Source organism: Peromyscus californicus, unplaced genomic scaffold, assembly GCF_007827085.1.
Source record: "Peromyscus californicus insignis strain IS unplaced genomic scaffold, ASM782708v3 Scaffold_3__1_contigs__length_106647218, whole genome shotgun sequence".
Taxonomy (NCBI): domain Eukaryota; kingdom Metazoa; phylum Chordata; class Mammalia; order Rodentia; family Cricetidae; genus Peromyscus; species Peromyscus californicus.
In genome coordinates this window covers 25,345,776-25,367,426 of record NW_026294551.1, presented here as the reverse complement: position 1 = coordinate 25,367,426, position 21,651 = coordinate 25,345,776, and the positions used below count along the sequence as shown (strand labels likewise).

At 53.2% G+C, this 21,651-nt stretch overlaps 1 protein-coding gene across 2 annotated transcripts in view; it reads left to right on the top strand.

Annotated features, from left to right (window-relative positions):
- Window positions 1–3,292: 3,292 nt before the first annotated feature.
- Arhgap23 (Rho GTPase activating protein 23) overlaps window positions 3,293–21,651 on the top strand; it is a 105,619-nt gene continuing 87,260 nt past the window's right edge. Inside the window, exon 1 of one of the 2 annotated variants that reach the window (XM_052755632.1) lies at window positions 3,293–3,433. In XM_052755632.1, coding sequence (XP_052611592.1) covers window positions 3,425–3,433 — 9 coding nt within the window. In that variant the 5' untranslated portion in view covers window positions 3,293–3,424. Of the gene's footprint in view, window positions 3,434–15,363; window positions 15,496–21,651 lie in introns of those variants that run through there. The other variant, XM_052755631.1, reaches the window with a different exon arrangement.

Genomic DNA, 21,651 nt, shown 5'->3' with positions numbered 1-21,651 from the left:
GGATTTGGGGAGGGACCAGACCCTGGGGGAGGAGCCTCAGGAGGGGTCCAGGAGTCGTAGGAAGGGGCCTCCCAGTGACTGGCTGTGAGTCCCGAGTAAGGCGTCCCGGGACACCTGTGTGCACTCTGGTGCCTGCCACCTTTCCCGACTGACACCCACTCTCCCTCTCCAGGCCTGGCAGCCTCAGCTGCACTGGGCCAGATTGCATCATGCTTGGCTTTGTTCTCAAAGAAGCAGGTGCAGGAGTGCCGTCGCTTCCCTCTCACCCTTCCCACTCCCTCCTGGGCCACCCTCCTCTCTCCCTTCAGGGTTCTCCACGCCCCAGTAGAGCGGGGAAAGCAGAGTAGGCTGATCAAGGTGGTCCCCCAAAAAGGAACACCAGGTGGCCTAGCAGGATACGGACTATCAGAACTGAGTGACAAGGTCAGAAACGTTCTCCTGCTTCTAAGGCTAAAAATAACATAAGCTGAATTAATTCAACGCTTGCAGGAAGTACGAAGTGTGTGTGTGTGTGTGTGTGTGTGTGTGTGTGTGTGTGTGTGTGTGTGTGTGTCTCATTCGTGTGGACCCAGTGCTTTCTGCCCATATTCTTGTGTGATCTTTTCTGCAATCTCGTGAGGTAGGGCTACTGCCACCTGTTTTCTGTCAGAGTGCAAAGATGTGAGAAGACTTGTCCAAAACCACAGGGCCATTCAGGCAGACTGTGGACTTGAATCTTGGTCTGTTTTCCTTTTGACAGATGTCACCAAGGGACAGTTGGAAAATCCCATGCTGACCGGAACTGAACATTTTCTTTAAAAAAGGTGCTTGGAGATAGTGACTCATACCTGCAATCCTAGCAGTCAGGAGAGAGCTGCAGGAGGGAATGCCATGAGTTCAAGACCAGCCTGAGCTTCATAGTGAGTTTGAGGCCAACCAGGATTACAAGTGAGACCTTGTCTAAAAAATATTAGGAAGCTGAAGGGAGTGTGTTGGAGTGCCCAACACACTCATTAGGAGGCAAGAGTGTCTTTTTGTCTTTTAATTTGAGAAAAGAACTGAAGTAAGCTTCCTACCAAGTGGCCTGGCTATGCCAGCCCATTTCCCCACTGCTCTACCCTCAGGAGGTGCTGCTGCTGCTGCAGACTCTGGCTTAAGCAGGGTGCAAAAGGGTAAGAGCATGTCCAGAGGTCCCCTTACCCCCCACCAGGTAAGATAGTTTTATGGGCTTTAACTAGGGCTACTTGTAATGACCCCAAAGACTGGGCAGAGATGCTGGATGGTACAACTCCTCTTTGTAAGGACTCTACTTGTATATCTATGGTGTTTGGAGTGTGTTTTGTTTGTTTGTTTTTCCCCAAGACAGGGTTTCTCCGTGTAGTCCTGGCTGTCCTAGAACTTGTTCTGTAGACCAGGCTGGCCTCAAACTCAGAGATCTGCCTCCCTCTGCTTCCCGATTGCTGGGATTAAAGGTGTGTGCCACGCGCGCGCCGCGCACCCCCCCCCCCCCCTGCTTTGGAGTGTGTTGATAATTTGATATTGGGGTTTCACGATCAAGCCACCATGAATTTGGCCAGAACCAATATCTTTAGGGATAGACTTTGCGAAGCTCTGGCCAAGCAGCAATTTCAGGAGCTTGGAAATGGGTTCCTACAGCCACCCTGCTTTCATTTCCTGGTCACTGAAGGAGAGTGAGTGGAATACCAACGGGCAAGAACACAGTCTGGCCTCCGCAACCAGAGTCCAGCTCCTCCAGGGTCTGCAAGAGGCCAGCTGGGGGTGGGAACGTGCTTGCTTGCTGGCACACTCCTGTCTTTTTAGTCCAGGGTAGACTTCATATAAAGGGACAAAGGGTCCATTGACCCCATAGCCTTGTGACACTACCCAAGACTGCCCTCCCTCCCCAGGCAGCCAGTAGGACCCTTGGGTAGCAGACAGGGGCCCTGAGGCCACCTAGAGGGCATGGCAGTGAAGCTGAGGGAGGCCAGTCAGCTGGGTGGAGAATGTGGGGAGTATGTGGGTGGTACCAGGGCCAGCCAAGGATGGGGGTGCTTCTGGGACTCTACTGCTGTCCTAGGAGCAAAACTCCTAATATCCTGCAGTATGGAGGCATAGGAGGGCCTGGTGAGTTCAACTTCAATACCAAGTAAACCAGCTGGGTGTTCACTCGGGTCTCCCTGCCCCCATAAGCCCTCCCCCCAACACCCAGCCTATAAAGCCCCCTTTGTCTGGGAGGCTGAGATTTTAACTCTTTCAGCTTCCCACTCCCTTCTCCCTCACCCTCTGGTGCCTGACAGAGAGACTGGGTGAGAAATGTGAGGTCAATTTCTTGCCAGCCTGGACACTGGCTGGGCTATCAGCAGCCACTCCTGCATATGAATGCTGGGAATCCCACTACCCGGTTGAGAGCAGGTGAATTGCCTCCCCTGTCCCCTCTGGATCCCACTCTTGCCCTGGGGCAGAACACCCACCTCATTTATCCCTATTCATGTAACGTCCCTCTCAGTTTGGTCCTGCTTTGTCCGTGACAAGGGACACCCTGTTTTTGGTCGCCAAAGAGAGAAGGAGTCGCTTTGGCACTTGCTTGGTCTTCATCAGGGTTGGTGAACCTTGTCATCTGGGACCCAAAAGCCCTTTCTTGGTAGTGGGTAAGCAGGTCATCATCCAGTTTGGCACACGGCTCCTACATGGCATGCTGGGTGGGCGATAGGAATCTCTTTCCGTCCCTGCTCCCCACCCCCACACCCCAGGCAAAGGCCTTAGGGCACATTTACAGAAAGGCTGGACCTCGGCAACAAGGAGCCACCCCTGCCAGCTGCCTGTTCTCACCACCATCACCCTGTAGAGTGGCACAGTGCCTGTCTGTGTTCAGCACTCCGTGGGTATGTCTGCTGGCTCTCAGTCTCTGAAGTGGCCCATTACCATTTGGGCAATCGGGTCAGCTCTGCCACCAAGCCTCTTGGTTCTCTTGACCAAGCTCCTTTTTTGGAGCCCGTGAAAGGAGAGGTAGGACCCTCTCGACTGGGCTAGCCTCAGGAAAGTGACAAGGGTCTTCCCCTGGAGCCGGAGTCTTCTCAACACGGTAAAGATCCCAGGACAGGCAGCATTGCGGATGGAGGCAGGAGGAGCCCTTGGATGTGTGGGGCCCTGGGATGCACTGTGTGTGTGACTCCGCGCAGCTGGTGGCCGGTGTCTGCATGTGTGAAGTGTGAGCTCGTGGAGCGCGGGCCCCCACCCGGGCCGGGGGAGACAGCGGAGCCCGCGGAGGGGCGGAGCCTGCGGCGGGGCGGAGCCCGCGGCGGGGTGGGCTCGGGCGGCGGAGTCCAGGCGCTCCTGGCGTGGCTCGTGGTCGCCGGTGCAGCTGCCCGGCCAGGGTGAATGGAGGGGCCGCCGCCCCCTACGCCCCTTGGGGCCAGCGAGCGGAGGACAGCATAGCGGTCGCAGCATGGAGCAGGTCAGCGGATGCCGAGTACGGGCGTGTGTCTGAGAATCAGGGCTGTGGGAGCGGTGACCCGGCGAGGGTGGGCGAGGCCGGAGTGATGGCCGGACTCCGAGGGAGGGGTGCGGCGGGCGCGGGAGCTCTGGGCGGGGCCGAGCTGGAGGAAAGGGATGGGGCCGTGCGACACGGAGCTGGTGCACACATGCACACGCGCGCTCTCGGGGGCACTCCCCCATCGCGGATAGCCAGGGAGGCACGAGCAGAGGGTGCACTCTACACCCCCCCCCACCACACACACACATTTAGAGACCCCCATCTCCAGTCGGGAAGGCAAGCCCCCAGCCCCTGCTCGCTAAACCTAGGCCTGAGGGGACGCGGGCTCTGCAGAATGAAGGGGTAGCCGTACAACTCCGTTGTCCCCCAGGTCTCCACCCTCCAGTGGGACTCAAGATACAGCGGCCCTTCCCCCTACGTGTCAAGGGACTTCTCCCAGCCTGTCTGCCTCTTCTCCCAGTTGCGGCAGCCGCAGCAACTGCTGCCACCATTTCACGGCAATGAGAAGATGGGGTGGGCTAGGAGGCTCGCCACATGCGCCCCAAATGCAGCACTGCCCCTCTGGCCAGGTGGGCGGCTGCCTGCCTTTAACCCAGGTTCCTGGCTGGACACTGAGGGTGCGGGCTAGGGGTAGCGGCCAGGGAAAGGTACCCTGTTAGAGCTGTCACTCTGCAAGCAGCTCTGCACACCCCAGAGAGCCTGGCCAGTCAGGTCAGTGAGCAGGGCGCCCAGATTTTGGCTGTGAGCCCTGGCTCTAAGAGGGGCAGCAATGGATGGGGGTGGAGTGTCCTCGATGCTCCCAAGGATGCTGCTTGTATGAGGTCCTTGGGTGGGGTTTGGAGTGGTGGAGTTGGCTTTTCTGTCCCTCGATGTACCTGGAAGTGCTGAACCTGTCCACATAGGCATCTTTTCCCTGCTTCAGGCTCCTCTCAGGGGCTTAGCCTCCACCAGTTGGTGTGGGGTCCTGGCCCCTCGAGATCCATCCCCTCCCTCTGAGCTCAGGCCCCCTACACTGTTTGCAGAGGGGTTCAGGCACGGGCTCCCTATGATGGTGGAGAGTCAGCAGATGGATGATCCTAGATTCTGGAAGGTTGGGAGGCGTCGAGTGCTCTGGGTTTCTTTCCTGGGCTGGCTGAGAGGTTTGGGGCGGGGTCATGGGCTGCTCCAGGCTCCGGGCCTGTTTGGCATCTTGGCCATTAATTTAAATGGCCAGTGGCAGCTCCCCAAGCACTAGGTCTGGTAAGGGGAAGGAGACACAGCTCCTCCTTTTTACTGCTGAGTACTGATGAGCACACTAAAAAAGCCGGGTGTGGGGGGGTTACTAAATGCTGCTGAATTCTTTAATATAATATCAGTTTTATGTTATATGAATTTCACTTCCTTTTTTTTTTTTTTTTTTTAAGGAGGGGAGGATAGGGCCACTGTTCCTGTCTCCTAGCCCCCACCCAAGTTCTCCTCCAGGTGACCTTTGCTCCAGCATCCACATCCTCTACTATTCTGGCATCAGACTCTTCCCTTTTCTCAAAGGACAGGCCTTACCTACCAAGCCCACTGTCACCCCTCCCAGGGAGTAGAACAGGACAACAGGACGTTGGACTTTCTTTCTTTCTTTCTTTTCTGGTGTCACTATGTCACTGGGTCTGGGATCCTTAGTGCTAGTGTTACAGGAGTTTATGTGTGGGGCTGGCTTTAGGCCGTGGGACTTCTGGCCTGGCTCTACGCTGCTGGTAGGCCTGGAATGTGTGTCTCCAGGCTGCTCATGAGAGCTGCCAGCTCTGGAGAGGGATGGCCTCTGTAGATGAGCAAGGCTACTACTCAGCCTACGGCCTTCCAAATGTGAGCTCACTCTTAGGATGGGCGTGGTGTGGTGGGATTTGTGAAGGCAGAGTGGAGGGACCGGCTTGGCTTGACATGTCTAAGACCTTGGGGTTACCCTATGCCCGGGGCCCTGCCAACTTCTCTGCCAGTGGCTGGTGTTCGAAGCCACCGGAAGCAGGGTTTGTAAAGGGGTGTTTCTGAAACCAGAGCTGCAGCAGTTCCTATTTTAAGTCTCCCATGTGCCGAGCCCTCTTGAAGGCAGAGAATCCTTTTATAGTGCAAGAGCCTCCCTGGTGTGTTGACTTGGTATGTGTGGATTCTGGCATGTAGGGTTTCCTAAAGGGGAGCCTGTCTGGAATCTCTCCCAGGGGCTGGATTTACCAGGTTCCCCCAATCTTGTTTCCAGCTCCGCCTCCTTTCCTCTCCATTGGACTCCCCTCTCTCCACCCAGGGCTGGCTCAGGGCCAGACAAAGGAGAGAGGGGCAGCTGCTGGGGATTTCCAGAGCTTCCAGGGGGAGGTGGGAGCCACCCACCCCTTCCTCCTCTCTCCTTCCCTTCCTCTCTTTCCTTTTCCTCGGCCCCCTCCCTCTACACTCTTCGCTCCGTCTACCCTTCCAGGAGGGAAGCATGAGAACGAAGCAGGACCCCTCCTATGTGGGGGCTAGGCAGAGTCTAGGTCTTCTTACAGAACTATAGAATCCCTGGAACAGGAAGGGTCTGGCTGACCTGATACTCCTCGGCTCCCACAATGCCCTGTGGCAGACTTTGCTGGAGTCCTGAGACTGAGCTGGGAAAGCCTGGATAAATTACTTAACCTCTCTGAGCCTGTCTCCTCATTCACACAGTGGACCTAATTATATCCATCTTACAGTGTTCTCATGGAGTTGAACGAAATTAGATTAGGCAGATTAGAGACGTCATCATCACTCAACACAGTTCCATCCCTTTCCCCTCCATCTTGGTGTTCCAAGGTACTGCGACCTTTGTGAGCATTGTTCTCATGCTCAGCCACTCAGGCCATGGCCCAGGGGCTTCACTGGCTGATGACATATTGCAGGGCAGGGACCCCACCCAGGGCCTCATCTCTTTGTGCCACCCCATAGGTTTTCCTAGCAGTCAGCCAGTTGAGATGGAGCAGAGTTATCACCTCCTGCTGTGACACTTGCCCAGGCTTCATGTGGCTGCTGCCAGCCCAGGGAAACTGCACCCTCCTGCTCCTGCTCCTAGCCAGCTGTCCAAGGGTTGCTGGGCTAGGGGCCCCAGCTGTTTGGCAAGTCCCTAATGACTTGGCCCTAACTTAGCCAGAGGCCCTTAACACTTCCCGAGTGTGTTAGGTAGGATTTCTGGCAACAGGGATCAAGTAGGGACTGGCATCTTTTTGAATGATTCTTTTCCCCGCTGACACCATTAAAAATTCTCTGTGATAGCCAGGCGGGCGGTGGTGGTGCACACCTTTAATCCCAGCACTCGGGAGGCAGAGGCAGGTGGATCTCTGTGAGTTCAAGGCCAACCTGGTCTACAGAGTGAGTTCTAGGACAGCCAGGGCTACACAGAGAAACCTTGTCTTGAAACCACCCCCCACACACACACACACAAATATTCTTTGTGATGCTTTAAGTCTTTAATCCCAGCACTCAGGAGGCAGAGGCAGGCAGATCTCCATCAGTTTGAGGCCAGCCCTGGTCTGTCTAGCAAGTTCCAGGCCAGGCAAGGCTACATAGTAGACTGTCTCAAGAAACAAAGCAAACAAAAGGGTATGAGTCTGTGGAGGGGAGTCGTGGGGTTACCAGAGCTTGTACCCCACTACTTCCCTCCTTCCTCAGCCCTTTGCCAGTCAAGGGCCTTCAAGGGTCTACGCTAGCCTCCAAAGGCCACTGCCTTCTTTTCTCAGTACCCAGCCTCTCTCTTGTTTTTCTCGGGACTGTGACTGTCCCTCCATTGCAGCCCCATTCCAGAGCATCCTTTGGGGGTCCATCACCCTCCCTAGACTAAGGGTTCCTTGAGGTTGTAAGTACAACTTCTGTTTCATTAAACTGCCCCCACCAAATGCCATGGGCTTTGGAGATACAGACTGTGCAGAGGACAGGGTTTCCTTTGGGAGACTTAAGAGGATCCAGGGTGCCAAGACCAGCTCTCCTGTCTAGCCCTGCCCTCCTCTCTTCTTCCACCAGGGGGTGCTCGTTTTCCTTTATTGGAAGGGCTGCTGGAGAGGCCAAGTTCATGGCCCTTTGGCCCTTTAATCCATCGTTGCCATTTTATAGACAGTTCCTAATATATGGTGGGTCAAGTGATGGCTTCTTAATTTTTTTTGAGACGAGGCCTTATTATGTAGCCAAGGCTGACCCAATACTTGCAGTGTAGCCCAAACTAGCTTTGAATTAATGACAACCCTCCTACATCAGCCTCCTGTATGTTGAATTACAGGTATATGCCACCACACCCAATTCAGTGTACAAAGTTTTGACTTTACCATAGTGTAAAAGCAATATAACTTGAGCAGAAACCACATTCCATTTTTTTTTTCTCTAAAAATAAGGTCTCATGCCGGGCGGCGGTGGCGCACGCCTTTAATCACAGCACTAGGGAGGCAGAGCCAGGAGGATCTCTGTGAGTTCAAGGCCAGCTTGGGCTACAGAGTGAGTTCCAGGACAGGCACCAAAACTACACGGAGAAACCCTGTCTTGAAAAACCAAAAAAAGGAAAAAAAAAAAAAAAGAAAGAAAAAAGAAAAGAAAAAAAGGTCTCGTGTAGCTCAGACTGGCCTATAACTTTATATATGTGGTTGGGGGAGACCTTGAACATCTGATCCTCTTCTTTCCACTTTCCCAGAGCTGGGATTATAGTATGCACTACCACATCCAATTCACAAAGATGGAATCCACGACTTCATGTGTGCTAGGGGAACAGTCTACCAACTGAGTTCCATCCTTCACGCTTGTACTTCAGCTTTTAAACCTGACCTTTTCCTGAGGTGATGCTATGTGACCAGGTCCTCTGTGGCAGTGAGGCACAATTTTCAGCCAACTCCTTAACCTAGGGGGAAACAATCTGGACCCTGAACTGTTGGACTAGATCAGGGTGCTCTGCAGGATAGCTTGGAACAAGCAATGTCGACCAGGATGGCTCAGAACTCACAGGGATCCTCCGGCTTCTGCCTCCCCGGTGCGTGCTGGGACTGAAGGTGTAGACTACCACACCAAGGAACTTAGGACGTTTTCAATGGAAATGGAACTGTGCGTGAGTGGAGCGTCCTTACAGCTCCAGGGTACTTCCGGTCTGTTGTTAAATGTGAGCCTCCATGCCTCTCTCACTCACAGCCGGATGAGGCCGGATGAGGCAAGGCCTTAAAGGGTGAGCTGGAAGTTCAGAGAACATACTTGTCCTCAGTCAGTCAGCTGCCTGGTGAACGGGACTGGGCATCTCATCTCAGAGCTCCTATGATGACACTTTTTTTTAAAAGATGTATTTATTTATTTATTATGTATACAGTGTTCTGCCTGCACACCAGAAGAGGGCACCAGACTTCATTATAGATGGTTGTGAGCCACCATGTGGTTGCTGGGAATTGAACTCAGGCCCTCTGGAAGAGCAGCCAGTGCTCTTAATCTCCGAGCCATCTCTCCAGCTCCCTGATGACACTCTTAAACTCCTTGCCAACTCAGGACCAGGCCCGACACGGAGGGTCCCAGTGCTGTGTTGTGTTCGTCCTGTGTTGTCTTCCTGGTCTCTGTCAGTCCCGGGATGCTTTTCTTCCAGCCACTCAGCTTCCTCCTGTGTGTCCTCAGTCTCTTTCCCAGGCACATGCTTTCAAATGCTTGGTTTAGTTTTAAATTTATTTCATGTGAATGGGTGTTTTGCCTGCATGTGCATCTGTGTACCGCATGTGTGTCTGGTGCCAGTGGAGGGCAGGAGGGGCCATTCCATCCCCAGGAGCTGGAGTTAAAGATGGTTGGGAGTCACGATGTGGGTGCTGGGAACTGAACCTGAGTCTTCTAGAAGAGCAGCCAGTGCTCTCAGCCACTGAGCCGTCTCTCCAGCCTTCAGATGTTGTTGGTTTTTAACAAAACATTTACTGATTGATCGATTTTTGTGTGTATATTTGTGTGCACAGGCATGCATACCTGCCGCTGTGTGCATGTGGAGGTCAAAAGACAAGTTTGTTCTTATTTCTCACCATCAGGATTCTGGAGATTGAACTCAGGCATTAGCCTTAGAGGCAAGTGTCTTAGCCTGCTGCACCATTTCGCTTGGCCTATATTAAAAACAACAACAATTACAACCACATTGTTCTAAAGATATATTTATTTTATGCATCTGGGTATTTTGCCTGCATGTATGTCTGTGCACGACAAGTGTGCCTGGTCCCTATGGAGATCAGAAAAGTGCATTGGATCCCCTTGAACTATAGTTGTGGGTGGTTGTGAGCCACCATGTGGGTGCTGGGAACTGAACCTGGGTCCTCTTTAAGAGCGAGTGCTGTTAAGTGCTGAGCCATCTCTCCAGCCACCCTTGAAATACAGGTTTTAAAGATTTATTTGTTTATTGAGACAGGGTTTCTCTGTGTAGCCCTGGCTGTCCTGGAACTCACTCTGTAAACCAGACTGGTCTCTAACTCACAGAGATCCGCCAGCCTCTGCCTCTCCAATGCTGGAACTAAAGGTGTGCACCACCACACCCAGTTATTTTTATGTTAGATGGATGAGTGTTTTTTGTTTTTTGTTTTTCGAGACAGGGTTTCTCTGTGTAGTTTTGGTGCCTGTCCTGGATCTCACACTGTAGACCAGGCTGGCCTCCAACTCACAGAGATCCACCTGGCTCTGCCTCCCGAGTGCTGGGATTAAAGGCGCGTGCCACCACCGCCCAGCTGGATGAGTGTTTTACTGGGTATATGTATGTGTACCATGTTTGTGTCTCATACCCAGAGGCAAAAAAATGGGTGCTGGACCCCGGAACTAGAGTCCTGGGAGTTATAAGTTGCTATGTGGGTGCTAGGAACCAAACCTGGATCTCCTGCAAAAGCAGCAGGTACTTTTAACTGCCTAGGATTCCCTCCTGCTTCTCCCCCTCAACTCCTTGTTTTTTGTGTTTTTGAAGACAGGGTCTCATTATGTAGCCCAGGCTATCCTCAAACTTGCTGTCTAGACCACAATGACTTCTGACTTGTGATCTTCCTGACTCAGCCTCCCAAGTGCTGAGATCACAGACATGGTCCACCATGCCTGGCTCAGGCTGCCTGTCCCTCAGGTCTTCTCATGCACCTGTTTTCATATGATTTTTCTCATCTTCCCATGCAAACATCAGACTGCCTTGGCCTGAGCTCACCTGGGTTGTCAAGTGTCCTGGCTTGCCTTGCCCAACCCTAACCCCACCACCCTGCTCAGCCCCACAGCCAGGCTCCCTGTAGCTCTGCCTGTATGCACAATTTGACCTCCATTGGCTCCCACCCATCTGCCTGCCGCTAGAGGCTGGTGTTCCTCCAGGCACTGTCCTTCATGTGGTCACCTCATCCCTTACTCTTTCTAGAGATTCTTCTACTACTTCCTCATCTCACTAGACTTCCACAATCAAGACTCTAGCTCAAGCCTGTCTTCTGGAGAGGGACTGGATCCATGATTTAAGCAGCCAGTGAATATTCCACCAAGTGTGGATTAAGTACGTGGACTCTCAGGGCGGTGTTGGTGCACACCTTTAATCCCAGCACTCGGGAGGCAGAGGCAGGCAGATCTCTGTGAGTTTGAGGCCAGCCTGGTCTACAAAGCAAGATCCAGAACAGCCAGGCATACACAGAAAAACACTGCCTTGAAAAGAAAAGGAAAAAACAAAAAAGTATGTGGACTCTGGAGCCCAAATGCCCGGTTCAAATCCTGTGTGGGTTTTCATGAGATACTTACTTAGGTGGTGGTGAATGACTGTAATCTTGAGATTATACCTGAGAATCTGAAGCAAGTGGGTCATTTGTTCAAGGGTAGCCTCAGCTACTTAGTGAGCTCCAGGCTAGACTAAGCTTATAGGTTGAGGACCTGTCTAAAAATAAAAGGCAAAGTAAAAGGAGTCTGGTGAGATGACTCGGTTAAGCACATGCCATGCAAGTGTGGAGACCTGAGTTCAGACCCCTCGTGCCCATGGATCTAGGTACAGCTGGGCGCAGCAGCTTACATCTGTAATCCAAGTGCTAGGGAGGCAGAGACAGGCTGGATCTCCAGAGTTCTGGGTTCAGTGAGAGACCCTGACTCAGGAAACAAGGTGGGGAGCAGAGGAAGATATTCAGTGTCAGCCTAGTCTCCACAGACCCACACACAGACAGAGACACAGATACACAGACACACACACACACACACACAGATACACAGACACACACATACACACACACAGAGACACACATACACACAGACACACAGACACACACACAGATACACAGACACACACAGACACACACAGACACACACACAGATACACAGACACACACAGACACACACAGACACACACAGACACACACAGACACACACAGACACACACACAGACACACAGACACACACAGACACACACACAGATACACAGATACACAGACACACACAGACACACACACAGATACACAGACACACACACAGATACACAGACACACACAGACACACACACAGATACACATACAAACACACAGACACACACACAGATACACAGACACACACAGACACACACAGATACACCTACACACACAGACACACACACACACAGATACACAGACAGACACACACAGATACGCCTACACACACAGACACACATACACACACAGACACACACAGATACGCCTACACACACAGACACACATACACACACAGACACACATACACACACACAGAGACACACATACACACAGACACACACACAGATACACATACAAACACACAGACACACACACAGATACACATACAAACACAGACACACACAGATACACATACACACACAGACCCAGATACACACACAGAGACACAGACACATATACACAGACACACACAGAGACACATACACACAAACACACAGACACACACACACACAGTATACACATACACCACACACAAACCAAAAAACAAAAACCATAAATGTATTTAAGTTGGTTGAACCCTAGTTTCCTTATCCATTAAACAAAATAGTAAATACTATGCATGGCAAAACCTTCATAACGTTAACTAAAGCAGAACTCACAATTTGGTGCCTGACCTGTTCACTCTCCTGGGACCATCCTATATAAACTGTCTTGAAATTGTTCTAGATTCTTCCATCTCCTTCCCCTTCGCCCAGTAGGTTACCAAGTACCAAAGCAACATTTGTTGCTCGTCCCACATCTCTAACCTCCTTTCTTACTGTCCTTGGTTCCTGTTCTCGCTGTATGCCTGAGAGAACAAAACACACCACTACTTCAAGTTGCTGCCAGACCGGACCAAAACCTAAGTGCCTGAGCCTTACATCCTCCTGTTTCCTTCCTCATCCCTCCACACTTCCTGCCACACACCTTCTCCCCAGCTAGCCTCTCTCGCCATTCCCCTCATCCAGGTCTGCTCAGTCACGAAACCCCACAGAGCCAGAGGCAGCTCCATTGGGCAGCCCTCCTGTTTCTCCAGCCTTCCATGGCTGCTCTGGGTTATCGCCATAGACTCACGGGTGAGGAAGATCAGGCCACTGAAGGGAAGGAGCAGGACCTGGTCTTTAGATCCCCAGGGCCACCTGCCACACCCTTGCAGGTCCCACACTTCATGGGGTAGAACTCTGAGTCAACAGCCATGACTGGACTGATGGAGGGGTTCAGAAGGATGAGTTTGAAGGGGATCCCCCATGAGGATCGTAATCCAGTGAGGGTGCACTTGTCCCAAACTCCATAGAAGAGCCTACAAGGAAGAAGGTGGATCCTGGGCCAGATAGTGGCATGTGTAGAGAGTCATACAGAGACAGAGGAGCTGGGGAGCCGGGAGAGCCTAGACGGGGGTGGGGTGGGGGGGTGGGGGAAGAAGGCCGGAGGAGGAGATGGATAGCAGTGGCTGGCAGGGGCGCAGGTCAAGGTGCAGGAAGAGGTGGGCGGGGCCGCAGGGTGGGGGAGCTTGCTCTTTCTGGGAAGTGGGAGGGGATGGAGGAGGTTCGTGCTGTGCATTGTGGAGGGAGGAATTGGCCTGCCGGTCAGTGTGAGCTCATTTCCTCTTACGGCCTCCTGTAGGGTCTGAGGGCATCTGGCTCTGGAAAAAGTGAGCCAGGGGCACCCCAGGGGCCACCACCCTCCTCCCTGCCCCCACAGCCTCAGCTCAAATCTGCTCTCCTTACAGAGACAACCCTTTGTTCTGGGAGGAAAGGACCCTTGTGCCAGGGGGCCAATATGCCTTGCTATACCGGAGCTCCGGGCAGAAGGGCAGGAACTGGGACTCTGTTGAAAGTGAGAAGACCCAGGCATTGTGACAGATGGCAGTTAGGTGGTAGGAGGGACGTTTTAGGAGGAGGGGGTAATTCTGCCTTCTGACCTCGATGAGGTGAAAGAAGTTGGAGAGGTCATTATAAAAGAATCTTTTTAAGTGTTGGGGACGTAAAGCACACAGTGTGAGTCTATCAGTGGCCTCCAGGCTCTCAGGAGCAAGGACCGCCTGACTGATGTCTCCTTTCCCACAGCCTGCGTTCCGGAGCAAGGGGCGGGCTTGGCGACGTGGGTCTGTTGTGGTGGTGGTGGTGGTAAAGCCGGCGTCCTTATGAGGTCTCTGGGTTCAGGGAGTGGTGTCTTTGGGGGACACTTGTTCTTTCTGCTTTGCCTGCCTTCCCTGAAATCAATTACTATTTCGTGGGGATATCTGCTTTTTCCCCACCTCATAATCTGAAGAGAGGAATACAGAAGCCTTTAAAATTGCAAGAAGGAGCCAGGTGTGGTGGCTCATGATTATTATCCCAGTGCTCAGGGAACTGAGGCAGGGATAAGGTTCAGTGCCACTCTGCAGTACTGTGGCTCAAAAACATCAAGTCACACCAAAGAAAACACAAAACAATGCAGGTGGCAGGCATAGTGTTATAGCCTCTTAATCCCAGCACTCGAGAGGCAGAGGCAGGTGGATTTCTGTGAGTTGGAGGTCAGCCTGGTTTACATAGTGAGTTCCAGGCCCGCCAAGTCTACATATTTTATAAAAGAAGAAAGAGAAAGACCCCCCAGAAACAAAAAATCCTGTAAGAAGGCTCAGGAAGAGGTCAGCATAGGCTGGAGGAAGAGGAAGAATGAGGGTTAGGTAGCAAAAAGAACTTTCCAGCTCAGTGGAGGACTGAGGTACTGGTTCTCACTGGATTGTGTGGGGGCCTGTGAGCTGGGGAACAGGGTGGGGTTCTGTTGGAGGACTGGGAAATGAATGGCTGGCTCAGGCCAGCCTAACTCCCAGTGGAGCAGGGTAGCTGGGGGGGGGGGGTGGGAGTGTCTCTTTGTAGGGCCCTTGCAGAGCAGGGGTCTGAGGCCCTGCACTCACTGGGAAGGGCACCAAAAGGCTGGGACGTCTGTCAGAACTCCCTCCCAGTCCTGACTCTGCTACCATCATGGTATCCTGTCTAAGAATCTTCCTGGGAGGGGGCTTTTCCAGATGGACGGGGTCATACCTCACACCACATCCGTTGTGCTTCAACTTCCATGAGTCCCTAGAGTCTCCGCCCTCAGCCTGTCGGAGGTGAGGTGGCTTCATCCTGTCTCAGCCACTCACAGGCTTTCTGGACCTCTGGGTCCGTTCCCGACCCTCTCTAGCGTCCTTTCCTGGCGCTATCACTGGGTTCGGTGCCCTCATCCTCTTTCTATGCTCACCATTCAACATCTATCTGAGCAGGCCCCCTGCAGGCCCTCTCTCCGGAGGCTTCCCTGAGACCGCGTCTCTGGGCCAGGTTCGTTTCTGGCCCTTGGCTTCACGGTCGGCGTAGATCCCTGTCTTGGGTCTCTTTACTTTTCCGCGCGGCGTGTGGAAAGGCCCCTGGCTGCGCTGGGTCTGGAGCGTGGCTTGTGGGGCGGGGTGGGAGTAGGTAGGAGGGGCTACACAGACCACGCCCCCTCGGGCCCCGCCCCTCTGTCCCCGGCCCTCCGCCCCCTGGGCCCCGGCCCGTGCCCCCAACAGTGCCCTGGCCGCAGAGCCTCCACTGCGGCCCGATGAATGGAGTCGCCTTCTGCCTGGTCGGGATCCCGCCGCGTCCGGAGCCCCGGCCCCCCCAGGTGAGGGCTCATGGTTCGGGCCAGGCTGGGGCGGGACCAGGGGCAATGTCCGGGCTGGGGTCACTGCGCCCCCGTCGGTGGGCACCGCTGCGGGAACTTGGTGTCCCGTTGGGGAGTGGCAGGAGGGACAGCTGCGCTGGGCAGAGGCTGGCTGGGGCCGCCGTGCGAGGGGCCCCCGACGGGCCCGGGGCTACCGGGCCGGGGCCACCCAGTCGGTGGTGGTGCCAGGCCCTGGGCGGCCGGGCAGCAGGGGTGGGAGGCCCGCGCCTTTTGTCCGGGATTTTCAGGCGGGGCGCCCGCCGCCGTTTCCTCTGCCCGAGTTTTCGTTTTCCGTTGGCGAGGCCCCCGCACAGCTGGAGCCACAGGGAGTGGGGGAGGGGTCCTGGGGCGGGACGTCCTGGACTCGCCCCCTCCGGGTGGGACTGCGCTGTGGGCTGCGGGGCTCCGGACTGGGACCCCAGCCCTGCCCGACCCTCCCCTCTGCCCGCTCCGGCTGTGGGTGGGTCCGGGAGCGGGGGTGCCAGGGGCATTACTCAGCGCTGGGTTGCTCTGCTTGGGTTCTTTCATCTACCAGCTGCTGAGGCTGGGGAGGGGCCCTCACCTTCCCAACAGGGTCAGTCCCCTGCCTTGGAGTCTGGCTGCCGGTCCCGTTCGATCACCCCCCAGCTCACAGTGGCAGTACAAGCTGAAGGGCTGAACACTGCCTGGCCAGCAGTTTTTCCTGAATTTGGAAAAGACGTTCCCTGGGATCCAGTTTGAGGGTCAAGGACAAAACTGAGCTGCTTCTTCTTTTGACACTCCAGCGAGCTCCTGTCCTGGGGTGTTGGTCCCGCGGGCATGTACTTCGCAAACTCTTTAGGAGACTCTGGTGCCTGAACTGCATGTATTAAAGTTCTCCCTCAGTCGGCTTCTCTACCCCTCCCTACAGCCAGAGTGTGTTTCCTAATTATAAACTTGAAATTCAGGATGGACAGGGGGCGGGTGGGGAGGTCATTAGGCTGGAGTCCTTCGGATGGATTCTCCCCCCCACAAATAGCGCGTGCTTCATCCCTGACCCCTTACTGTCTCCACCCCTACCCCCGCTGTGGGCTACTGGTGGGTGGCCTTTGATTCCATGTGGTTCTTCCCTCTGCCAGGGCAACAGCCCCATTTTCCAAAGTGGCCAACGCTGACGGCAGGAGATTTGAATCTCCATTGCAGAACCAATCATTTGGCCTGCAAGCTTGGCCCAAAGGCCCCCAGCCCTGGTGGCTTTTTCCCATTGTCCATGTGTGGTTCGATCCACCCTCAGATGACTGGGAACTCCAAGGCCCTGTGTCCTAGGCCCTACCTTCTCCTTTCACATGGTAACAGTGGATCCCCTCCATGCAATGCTCGATTCCAGGGTCTCAAAGCCCTCGTGAGTGTGTAGGAAAAGTGTTAGTGCCTATTTTATTGGTTGGTTTTTCCAGACAGTGTTTCCCTCTGTAGCCCTGACTGGCCTGAAACTCAGAGATTCAACCACCTGCCTCCGCCTCCATGGTTAGAGGTGTGAGGCATCATGCCTGGCAATGTTAGTGCCTATTTTACAGATAGGGTCTGACCTAAAGGTTTGGTGGTATTGTTGGGTTGGAATCTGAGTTCTGGTGGGTATAAAATAAAGTCTGGGGATGGATGGGTTATTAGAAAGAAAGCTTGTATACTGCTGGGGTGGGGCAGGTTGTATGGTTCCCAGCTGGAGATGAAGGAGCTGGACCTGGGGAACAACCCTTTTGTGTGGGTAGTGTGGATGAGGCTTTCTGTGTCTTCTCTCTGGGCAACTCTGAACTCATGACGAAAGGATGCAGTGATGTTGGCATGGTTGGGGGTAGGAGTGAGGGAGGGTGTGGTATTACAAAGCAGGGCAGTGTGGGAGTGGTCAGTGGGTTGCTTCATGCCTCATTGCAAGGATACTTTGAAACTTCTCTTCTTGTGTAAAGGTAAAAGGCAGACTACAGTGGGGTATGGTGCATGCCTTTAATCCCAGCAGAGGCAGAGGCAGGCAGTTCAAAACCAGCCTGGTCTATGTAGGGAGTTCCAGGATAGCCAGGGCTACATAGAGAGACCCTGTCTATAATAATAATGATAGGCGGTGGTGGCGCACTCCTTTAATCCCAGCACTCAGGAGGCAGAAGCAGGTGGATCTCTGTGAGTTCGAGACTGCAGAGTAGATGACTGGACTAAGTGTTGGGGTGAGAGACTGGGGCTAGCTATTCAGAGCAACTTCCAGGGACAGGTTTGTGAGCTATAGCACCCTAGAGCAGCCTGGAGATGGTACAGGGATCTGTCCTCCAGTAGGTGGATTCCTGTGATGCTGGATTCCAATGCAGATGTCTAGAGAGATCCAGAGAACATGCAAATATATTCACATGAGCATACATGTTAATGCTAGTTTTGTTTTGTTGAGCCAGAGTCTCTTGCTGTCTAGCCCAGGCTAACTTCTGTCTCAGCCTCCTCAATGATAGCTGTGTTTGGGGTCAGGATTCGTAATTGTCACAAGTGTCACCTCAAGGTTGGTACTGTTTGTCATTGTCCCATCTTACAGTTGAGGGTACCGAGGCACAGTGAGCTAATAGTGTGGCCAAAGCTGCGCTGTTCATAAAGAACAGAGTCGGGCTGGAGAGATGGTTCAGAGGTTAAGAAAACTGGCTGCTCTTCCAGAGGTCCTGAGTTCAATTCCCAGCAACCACATGGTGGCTCACAACCATCTATAGTGAGATCTGGTGCCCTCTTCTAGCGTGCAGGCAGAACACTGTATACATAATAAATAAATAAAACGAGAGAGAGAGAGAGAGAGAGAGAGAGAGAGAGAGAGAGAGAGAGAGAGAGGAGAGAGAGAGAGAGAGAGAGAGAGAGAGAGAGAGAGAGAGAGAGAGAGAAGAGAGTCAGGGAGGAAGACACCCCCCAGGTTCTAGAAGGTTCTAGAGTCATGACTGGCCCTCACTGCCCAGCTCCCACTTCTGTGCCCGTTTGGTAGAGCCTACATCCAATCCTCCTCCTGCCGCATTGGAGTTTGCTTGCTTGTCTTGGTTGGTCATCAGGATGGCACAGCCTCAGGTGTCCCTCAGTGTTTGTGGGTGGGGCATCCCTTCCTCAGTCTTCAGCCTCCCTCCCCACCTCCCCAGGCTAGCCTCAAGCGCTCCAGGCCTGTGGCAGGCAGTCCATTGGCATTCTCCTGGTGGTGCATCAGCCCTGCTCTGCTGGCTGCAGGGGTTCAAAGGTGAGGTATTGGCTTGGTCAGGGATTTAGACAAAGCCTGGTCTTAATTATCCTGGTCTGCCACCCGGACTCTGTCATGAATAGGGCCTGTGGGAGCTGGCACTGCCTCTCCCTACGCTCACCCCCCCCCCTCAAACAACCCGCCTTCAGATCTAGGCCCCTGTTGCTCATGAAATTGTGCCAGTGTGTCAGCAGGGCAGTGCCAGGCAGTACCGGGAGAGTGTCTTCTCCACCATCTCAGGGAGACATCAGGCCCAGATGGCCTTGGCTTTGGACATGGGTAGAGTTAGAGCCCTTGGGAGGGGGGTGTTATTTATTACCTGTCAGAGTGGTCAAAACCAAAGGGCCCATCTTGTTTAACTTCTCATGCTAAAGGGGAAAAGGATGCCAGACTGTGTCATGCCCCTTAGACTGTGAGTAGCCAATGAGTACTTAGGTCCTCTGAGCCCCAGGCTCCCAGGGGGGCTGTCCGTGGCACTGTGTCCCCCCCAGCCCACACCAGTGCTAGCCTCTGGGACTGAGTCCTGGGGGTGTGGCAGGGATGAGTGGACAATGTGTCTTGTTCATCTGTGTCCCCAGTGCCCGTCACAGGGCCTGGCACAGGGCAGCCCTCCATAAATGTTTGCAGAGTGCAAGCCAGAAGCCTCCCCCACTGGTCTCCCAGTGTGACCTGAGCCTAGCTCTTTCCCTGGCATTGGGATGGGAGACTCGTCAGTCTCCCCGTCAGACTAAAGTTACTCAAAGACAAGAAAACAATCTAGAATCTCCATGGGGCTTAATGCTGGGCAGGTGTGTTATTGCTGTCCCAGCTGATACAAAGAGATTCCATGACTTCCTACGGTCGGTCACACGAGTGGGTGACAGGGCTAAGGAAATGACCATGCTCTTAACCTCATTCCAGTGGCCTAAAGGTGTCATGTTTGTTACCACACAGTCTGGCACCTAGCCAGAGCCCAGAGACTGTTTGTTGACTGGCTGACTAACTGGATTCATGAATGGTGAGACAATGTGTGACAGATCCACAGAACGCTGTAACCCAGCGTTTGCACGTAGGTGCGTTAGGGTCCCAGGAAGACAGCCTGGGAGTATTGCTGTGTTTTCTACACTTCAGCTAAACCTAGAGAGGAAGGGAAAAGTCTCTGGTGGCTTCTGTCACCACTTGCCCTCCAAGGCTACCAGGGGCCACTGCCACCAAAACTCCTGGATTCTCTAGCTTTTCCTTGGCTCTTCATTTCTCCGAGTTCTGAGGGGAAGGTGCTGAGAAACAGGCGAGGAAGGTCTGTGGCTTTCAAAGGCCTGTGTTCCATCCCAGCCCTGAGGTGTTTAGCTCAGGCAGTGGGAAGTTCTGTTCTTGTCAAGTTGGAGGTGGTCTGAGTGTGTCTAGGACAAGGCCTGTCTTAGACATTAACTGGTTTGTTTTTTTTTTTCATTTTCAGTGCTCAGTCAGGATTGATATCAGGGTACACTGCCTACATGCTCTATGTCCAGCCCATTACCATCAATTTTTATTCTCCTGCCTCTACTTCACCAATGCTGGGATTAAAGGCAGGTACCACCGCACCTGATTTAGAACTGAGATTTGAATCTCGAGTCTTGTGCATTTAAGATGAGTACTCTCAAGGCCGGGCGGTGGTGGCGCACGCCTTTAATCCCAGCACTCGGGAGGCAGAGCCAGGCGGATCTCTGTGAGTTCGAGGCCAGCCTGGGCTACCAAGTGAGTTCCAGGACAGGCGCAAAGTTACACAGAGAAACCCTGTCTCGAAAAACCAAAAAAAAAAAAAAAAGATGAGTACTCTCTCATTATCTACATGCCTAGGCCCCATTTTTACTTTAATCTAATTAATTTCTTTATTTTTGGTTTCTTGAGACAGAGTTTCTCTGTGTACACAGCCCTGACTGTCCTAGAACTCTCTTTGTAGACCAGGCTGGCCTCAAACTCACAAAGATCCACCTGTCTCCACCTCCCAAGTGCTGGGATTAAAGGCATGCGCCACCACTGTCTGGTACTTTTATTTAAATTTATTTTTATTATTTTATGTGTAAGGGTTTTGCCCGCATCTATGTCCGTGTACCACATGTGGACCTAGTGCCTGTGGAGGTCAGAAAAGGGCATCGGATCTTCTGGAACTAGAATTATGGATGGTTGTGAGCCACCATATGAGTGCTGGGAATCAAACTCAGGTCCTCTAGAAGAGTAGCTAGCACTCTTAACTACTAAACCATCTGTCTAGCCCCTTTACTTTTTATTTTAAGACAGGATCTTGCTAAGTTAAGGAGACTGGCCTTGAATTCACTCTGTAGCCAGATTAGGCCTTAAAAGTCCATCCTTGTGTGTCAGCTCCAGGATTATAGTCCTCTATCATCCAGCCTGGCTGCTATCAATTGTTTATCTCTCAAGCAACAGGTGTTGGATTTCCAGCTCGCATCTGTCCTAAACCTTGGGCCCAGGGACATCTCCAGCTTCCTCTGACCCTTACATGCCTGGGCTGTTGGGTCACCTTCCTTTCTGTTCTTCTTTTCCTGGTCTGAAGTAGCATTAGTCAGTCAGGCCCCCCAGGCTACAACTTCATCTGCTCCTAGGGACTTGCGTACTGGGAGATATTTGACGTTCTATCTTCTGACCCAGCAGACCGGCCCTGGGAGACACTGGGGCCTGGGCCTGGTATGCCCCTGCAGGCCCTTGGGAGTCTGGAGCACCCTGTGTTGAGTGTATGGGTTGGGCCTTATCCTTCTTAGTTCACATTCTAACTCTACCCCATCTTTACTGTGTGGCTTTGGACACTAGCCTCCATTTTCTCTTTCATGTGGACCTAAGGCTGGAGCGTGAAGCTTACGTGTGCTAAGCAAGCACTTTGTGACTGAGCTATACCCTATCTCTTGACCTCCATTTTCTTACCTCAGATATAATCTATCAGCCTT